General features: G+C 49.5%; 1 protein-coding gene across 1 annotated transcript; it reads left to right on the forward strand.

Moving 5' to 3' along the window:
• Positions 1–48: 48 nt before the first annotated feature.
• On the forward strand, positions 49–1,404 carry LOC135980306 (voltage-dependent L-type calcium channel subunit alpha-1S-like; the record flags this gene model as incomplete). The annotated part of the gene is made up of 4 exons (XM_065580337.1): positions 49–262; positions 481–601; positions 1,008–1,122; positions 1,281–1,404. Coding segments are annotated over 4 exons (559 nt in total), but the record flags the coding sequence as incomplete, so codon positions are not given.
• Between the last annotated feature and the right edge of the window lie 6,596 nt (positions 1,405–8,000).

The following is an 8,000-nucleotide window of genomic DNA, read 5'->3' on the forward strand; positions in this document are numbered from 1 at the left end:
AGTGGCACCCCTTGACGTAAGCAGCCTGTGTGCCTCTCCTCACGCTAGATACTGGACCTCTCTGAGCAACCTGGTGGCATCCCTGCTAAACTCGGTCCGCTCCATCGCCTCCCTGCTCCTCCTCCGCTTCCTCTTCATCATCATCATCATCTTCTCCCTGCTGGGGATGCAGCTCTTCGGCGGGAAGTTCAACTTTGAAGACATGGAGGTGCGGCGCAGCACCTTCCATAACTTCCCCCAGGCGCTCATCAGTGTCTTCCAGGTACGGGGCATGGGGTGCAGCGGGCATCAATCCCACTGGTCTAACACATAGAGGAGGGGCTGAAGTCAGGATACCTGGGTTCTTTTTTGGGCTCTGGGGGACAGTGTGACTTAGTGGTTAGAGCAGGGAACAAGGAGTCAGGACTTCTGGGTTCTGTTCTTTCTGGTCCAGTGGAATGGTTCTACTTGACCTGTTCTTTCACTCACCCCGTCTCCCAGATCCTGACCGGAGAAGATTGGAATTCAATCATGTACAATGGGATCATGGCTTATAAAGGGCCCTCCTTCCCCGGCGTGCTGGTATGCATTTACTTCATCATCCTCTTTGTCTGCGGGAACTGTATCCTCTTTCTAGCCAGTTGGGGAGTAACAGCTGGGCGTTTTCTTGTCTTATCTAGCACAGTCACATCTAGGTTCAAGTACACATCGGGGAAGAGCTATGGGGCTGGGTATGGTATGTTCAGACATCATAGTACCAGGAGTGAGGGAAATGATGAAACAGGAGTGGGGGTTAAAAGGGATGAAAAAATCCGTTGGGACACCAACAGAGATTCACTGGTGACAGCCAAGAGGCAGCTGTCATGGGTACACAGAGGGCTCGTTGCTGAACCTGGGGTTCTCCCCACCTGCCTGCGTACATTGCTTAGTGTCACCACACAGGCTCTCGCTAAGCCTGGGCCATGGAAGGGACTCATTCCTTACATATGAGCATGCTCCCTAAGCTCCTTAGCCCCACCCCCTCTCAGATATCCTGCTCAATGTCTTCCTGGCCATCGCTGTGGACAATCTGGCCGAGGCCGAGAGCCTGACGTCGGCCCAGAAAGCCAAAGCCGAGGAGAAGAAGCGGAGGAAAATGTCCAGGTCGGTGCTGCTCTCTGCTGCTTAAAAGCGGGAACCCCCAAGGGCCCAGGGCTTGCAAATCAATGTGAGCTGCTGGTCTTGGGCATCATCTCAGCAGCATTCATTGCATCTCTGCCATGGCCTCACTCCTCACCTCTCTTTTGTGTTTCCCTGTCCAGAAGTTACCCAGAGAAATCTGAGGAGGAAAAGCTCCTGCTGGCCAAAAAGCTGGAGCAGAAAGCCAAGGAATCCCCACCACAGCCAAGGTCAGTGCCGCGACCCCTCTGAGCTCGTCTGAACAAATGTCTAGGGGAACTTTCCCTGGCAGTTGAGGAGTACGGTACCCAGCAGTAATGTCTTCCCATTATTTGTCCTGTCGTGCATGAAAGGTGGATGGCCATGGCGGGAGGGAGGGAGATTTCCCCAGGGCCCACGGAATGACTGGGGACAAAATCCTGAGCTTCAGCAGACGCATCTCCAGAGACTTGTAGCAAGACGTCCATTCTGTATGCCCTGTAGGCCCAGATCATTCCTCTGACGAGCGAGCCTGCTTTCCCTGTCCCCTCCCAAAAAGCGTGGCGGGGGGACGGGGAGTGGGACTCAGTGGGTACAGGCCCAGGATCAAAGGTCCCGTATCAAAGGACTGTCTCGGTGGAGTTTCCACTCAAGATCTTGTTGTACTTAAAGTACTGCACAGGATCTTTTCAGGGGGAATAAGACAAAACGCCACATTTATTAGTAATACATGTATTCATTAACACTGTATTATATGCATATAATATATTACATTTACACTCACACACACACACACACACACACTCCGTCTTGTTGTTACCAATTAGTTGCTCCCCTTAACTTCACTGGCCAGGTGAGTTAAATGGGGGAGGGGGTGGAGCCGGGCTGCTGCCGATCCGGATCGATGCTCCCATGTTGACAAGACGAGACCCGGGGTCCTTTGCAAGACACCTCACTTTTATAGAGGGTCCTGTGGCACCTTTGAGACTAACAGAAGTACTGGGAGCATAAGCTTTCGTGGGTAAGAACCTCACTTCTTCAGATGCAAGTAATGGAAATCTCCAGAGGCAGGTATATATCAGTGTGGAGATAACGAGGTTAGTTCAATCAGGGAGGATGAGTTGCTCCGCTAGCAGTTGAGGTGTGAACACCAAGGGAGGAGAAACTGTTTCTGTAGTTGGATAGCCATTCACAGTCTTTGTTTAATCCTGATCTGATGGTGTCAAATTTGCAAATGAATTGGAGCTCAGCAGTTTCTCTTTGGAGTCTGGTCCTGAAGTTTTTTTGCTGTAAGATGGCAACCTTTACATCTGCTATTGTGTGGCCAGGGAGGTTGAAGTGTTCTCCTACAGGTTTTTGTATATTGCCATTCCTGATATCTGACTTGTGTCCATTTATCCTCTTGCGTAGTGACTGTCCAGTTTGGCCAATGTACATAGCAGAGGGGCATTGCTGGCATATGATGGCATATATAACATTGGTGGACGTGCAGGTGAATGAGCCGGTGATGTTGTAGCTGATCTGGTTAGGTCCAGTGATGGTGTTGCTGGTGTAGATATGTGGGCAGAGTTGGCATCGAGGTTTGTTGCATGGGTTGGTTCCTGAGTTAGAGTTGTTATGGTGCGGTGCGTGGTTGCTAGTGAGAATATGCTTAAGGTTGGCAGGTTGTCTGTGGGCGAGGACTGGCCTGCCTCCCAAGGTCTGTGAAAGTGAGGGATCATTGTCCAGGATGGGTTGTAGATCATTGATGATGCGTTGGAGAGGTTTAAGCTGAGGACTGTAGGTGATGGCCAGTGGAGTTCTGTTGGTTTCTCTTCTGGGCCTGTCTTGTAGCAGGAGGCTTCTGGGTACACGTCTGGCTCTGTTGATTTGTTTCTTTATTTCCTTGTGTGGGTATCGTAGTTTTGAGAATGCTTGGTGAAGATCTTGTAGGTGTTGGTCTCTGTCTGAGGGGTTGGAGCAGATGCGATTGTACCTCAGTGCTTGGCTGTAGACGATGGATCGTGTGGTGTGACCGGGGTGGAAGCTGGAGGCATGAAGGTAGGCGTAGCGGTCGGTGGGTTTTCGGTATAGGGTGGTGTTAATGTGGCCATTGCTTATTTGTACGGTGGTGTCCAGGAAGTGGACCTCCCGTGTAGATTGGTCCAGGCTGAGGTTGATGGTGGGGTGGAAGCTGTTGAAAGCATGGTGGAATTCTTCCAGGGCCTCCTTCCCATGGGTCCAGATGATGAAGATGTCATCAATATAGCGTAGGTAGAGAAGGGGCATGAGTGGACGGGAGCTGAGGAAGCGTTGTTCCAGGTCAGCCATAAAAATGTTGGCATATTGTGGGGCCATGCGGGTGCCCATAGCGGTGCCACTGGTCTGGAGGTATATATTGTCACCAAATTTGAAATAATTGTGTGTGAGGATAAAGTCACAGAGCTCAGCAATAAGTTGTGCTGTGTCATCATCAGGGATACTGTTCTTGACAGCTTGTATTCCATCTGTATGTGGGATGTTTGTGTAGAGAGCCTCTACATCCATGGTGGCTAGGATGGTGTTTTCTGGGAGGTCACCAATGCATTGTAGTTTCCTCAGGAAATCTGTGGTGTCACGGAGATAGCTGGGAGTGCTGGTGGCGTAGGGTCTGAGTAGGGAGTCCACATATCCAGACAGTCCTTCAGTGAGAGTGCCAATGCCCGAGATGATGGGGCGTCCAGGATTTCCAGGTTTGTGGATCTTAGGTAGTAGATAGAATAACCCCGGTCGGGGCTCTAAGGGTATGTTGATTTGTTCCTGTGTTAGTGTAGGGAGTGTCCTGAGTAGATGGTGTAGTTTCTTAGTGTATTCCTCAGTGGGATCTGAGGAAAGCGGCCTGTAGAATTGGGTATTGGAGAGTTGTCTGGCAGCCTCCTTCCGGTAGTCAGACCTGTTCATGATGACAACAGCACCTCCTTTATCAGCCTCTTTGATGATAATGTCAGGGTGGTTTCTGAGGCTGTGGATGGCATTGCGTTCTGCACGACTTAGGTTATGAGGCAAGCGATGTCGTTTTTCCACAATTTCTGCCTGTGCACGTCGGCGGAAGCATTCTATGTATAGGTCCAGACTGTCATTTCGGCCCTCAGGAGGAGTCCATGTGGAGTTCTTCTTCCTGTGTTGTTGGTGGGAGGGTATCTGTGTATCAGTGCGCTGTTCAGTGTTATCATGAAAGTATTCTTTGAGTCGGAGGCGGCGAAAGTAGGCTTCCAGATCACCACAGAACTGTATCATGTTCGTGGGGGTGCTGGGGCAAAAGGAGAGTCCCCGAGATAGGACAGACTCTTCTGCTGGGTTGAGTGTGTAGCTGGATAAATTGACGATATTGCTGGGTGAGTTAGGGGTACCCCTGTTGTGGCCCCATGTGGCAGGTAGGATTTTAGACAGCTTACGGTCCTTTTTCCTTTGTAGAGAGGTGAAGTGTGTAATGTAGATCTCCTGTCTTATTTTAGTAAAGTCCGTTTGTGTGGAGGGTTGGTTATTTATGAGAGTCTCCAGGTTGGAGAGCTCTTTCTTGATGTTTTTCTGTTTGCTGTATAGGATGCTGATCAGGTGGTTCCTCAGTTTCTTTGATAACGTATGGCATAATCTCTCACTGTGGTCTGTGCAGTATGTAGATAGCAATGGATTTTTCACCTTCAGTCCATTTGGTATGATGTCCATCTGTTTGCATTTGGAAAGGAAGATGATATCTGTCTGTATTTGTGCAAGTTTCTTCATGAGGTTGATAGATTTCCATTCCATACGGCTAAATGCAGTGCCTTGCATGGTGTCAAGTATCAGAGGGGTAGCCGTGTTAGTCTGAATCTGTAAAAAGCAACAGAGGGTCCTGTGGCACCTTTGAGACTAACAGAAGTACTGGGAGCATAAGCTTTCGTGGGTAAGAACCTCACTTCTTCAGATGCAAGTAATGGAAATCTCCAGAGGCAGGTATATATCAGTGTGGAGATAACGAGGTTAGTTCAATCAGGGAGGATGAGTTGCTCCGCTAGCAGTTGAGGTGTGAACACCAAGGGAGGAGAAACTGTTTCTGTAGTTGGATAGCCATTCACAGTCTTTGTTTAATCCTGATCTGATGGTGTCAAATTTGCAAATGAATTGGAGCTCAGCAGTTTCTCTTTGGAGTCTGGTCCTGAAGTTTTTTTGCTGTAAGATGGCAACCTTTACATCTGCTATTGTGTGGCCAGGGAGGTTGAAGTGTTCTCCTACAGGTTTTTGTATATTGCCATTCCTGATATCTGACTTGTGTCCATTTATCCTCTTGCGTAGTGACTGTCCAGTTTGGCCAATGTACATAGCAGAGGGGCATTGCTGGCATATGATGGCATATATAACATTGGTGGACGTGCAGGTGAATGAGCCGGTGATGTTGTAGCTGATCTGGTTAGGTCCAGTGATGGTGTTGCTGGTGTAGATATGTGGGCAGAGTTGGCATCGAGGTTTGTTGCATGGGTTGGTTCCTGAGTTAGAGTTGTTATGGTGCGGTGCGTGGTTGCTAGTGAGAATATGCTTAAGGTTGGCAGGTTGTCTGTGGGCGAGGACTGGCCTGCCTCCCAAGGTCTGTGAAAGTGAGGGATCATTGTCCAGGATGGGTTGTAGATCATTGATGATGCGTTGGAGAGGTTTAAGCTGAGGACTGTAGGTGATGGCCAGTGGAGTTCTGTTGGTTTCTCTTCTGGGCCTGTCTTGTAGCAGGAGGCTTCTGGGTACATGTCTGGCTCTGTTGATTTGTTTCTTTATTTCCTTGTGTGGGTATCGTAGTTTTGAGAATGCTTGGTGAAGATCTTGTAGGTGTTGGTCTCTGTCTGAGGGGTTGGAGCAGATGCGATTGTACCTCAGTGCTTGGCTGTAGACGATGGATCGTGTGGTGTGACCGGGGTGGAAGCTGGAGGCATGAAGGTAGGCGTAGCGGTCGGTGGGTTTTCGGTATAGGGTGGTGTTAATGTGGCCATTGCTTATTTGTACGGTGGTGTCCAGGAAGTGGACCTCCCGTGTAGATTGGTCCAGGCTGAGGTTGATGGTGGGGTGGAAGCTGTTGAAAGCATGGTGGAATTCTTCCAGGGCCTCCTTCCCATGGGTCCAGATGATGAAGATGTCATCAATATAGCGTAGGTAGAGAAGGGGCATGAGTGGACGGGAGCTGAGGAAGCGTTGTTCCAGGTCAGCCATAAAAATGTTGGCATATTGTGGGGCCATGCGGGTGCCCATAGCGGTGCCACTGGTCTGGAGGTATATATTGTCACCAAATTTGAAATAATTGTGTGTGAGGATAAAGTCACAGAGCTCAGCAATAAGTTGTGCTGTGTCATCATCAGGGATACTGTTCTTGACAGCTTGTATTCCATCTGTATGTGGGATGTTTGTGTAGAGAGCCTCTACATCCATGGTGGCTAGGATGGTGTTTTCTGGGAGGTCACCAATGCATTGTAGTTTCCTCAGGAAATCTGTGGTGTCACGGAGATAGCTGGGAGTGCTGGTGGCGTAGGGTCTGAGTAGGGAGTCCACATATCCAGACAGTCCTTCAGTGAGAGTGCCAATGCCCGAGATGATGGGGCGTCCAGGATTTCCAGGTTTGTGGATCTTAGGTAGTAGATAGAATAACCCCGGTCGGGGCTCTAAGGGTATGTTGATTTGTTCCTGTGTTAGTGTAGGGAGTGTCCTGAGTAGATGGTGTAGTTTCTTAGTGTATTCCTCAGTGGGATCTGAGGAAAGCGGCCTGTAGAATTGGGTATTGGAGAGTTGTCTGGCAGCCTCCTTCCGGTAGTCAGACCTGTTCATGATGACAACAGCACCTCCTTTATCAGCCTCTTTGATGATAATGTCAGGGTGGTTTCTGAGGCTGTGGATGGCATTGCGTTCTGCACGACTTAGGTTATGAGGCAAGCGATGTCGTTTTTCCACAATTTCTGCCTGTGCACGTCGGCGGAAGCATTCTATGTATAGGTCCAGACTGTCATTTCGGCCCTCAGGAGGAGTCCATGTGGAGTTCTTCTTCCTGTGTTGTTGGTGGGAGGGTATCTGTGTATCAGTGCGCTGTTCAGTGTTATCATGAAAGTATTCTTTGAGTCGGAGGCGGCGAAAGTAGGCTTCCAGATCACCACAGAACTGTATCATGTTCGTGGGGGTGCTGGGGCAAAAGGAGAGTCCCCGAGATAGGACAGACTCTTCTGCTGGGTTGAGTGTGTAGCTGGATAAATTGACGATATTGCTGGGTGAGTTAGGGGTACCCCTGTTGTGGCCCCATGTGGCAGGTAGGATTTTAGACAGCTTACGGTCCTTTTTCCTTTGTAGAGAGGTGAAGTGTGTAATGTAGATCTCCTGTCTTATTTTAGTAATACCGCTACGCCTACCTTCATGCCTCCAGCTTCCACCCCGGTCACACCACACGATCCATCGTCTACAGCCAAGCACTGAGGTACAATCGCATCTGCTCCAACCCCTCAGACAGAGACCAACACCTACAAGATCTTCACCAAGCATTCTCAAAACTACGATACCCACACAAGGAAATAAAGAAACAAATCAACAGAGCCAGACGTGTACCCAGAAGCCTCCTGCTACAAGACAGGCCCAGAAGAGAAACCAACAGAACTCCACTGGCCATCACCTACAGTCCTCAGCTTAAACCTCTCCAACGCATCATCAATGATCTACAACCCATCCTGGACAATGATCCCTCACTTTCACAGACCTTGGGAGGCAGGCCAGTCCTCGCCCACAGACAACCTGCCAACCTTAAGCATATTCTCACTAGCAACCACGCACCGCACCATAACAACTCTAACTCAGGAACCAACCCATGCAACAAACCTCGATGCCAACTCTGCCCACATATCTACACCAGCAACACCATCACTGGACCT

The sequence above is a fragment of the Chrysemys picta genome, unplaced genomic scaffold (assembly GCF_011386835.1).
Source record: "Chrysemys picta bellii isolate R12L10 unplaced genomic scaffold, ASM1138683v2 scaf2592, whole genome shotgun sequence".
NCBI classification, from domain to species: Eukaryota; Metazoa; Chordata; order Testudines; family Emydidae; genus Chrysemys; species Chrysemys picta.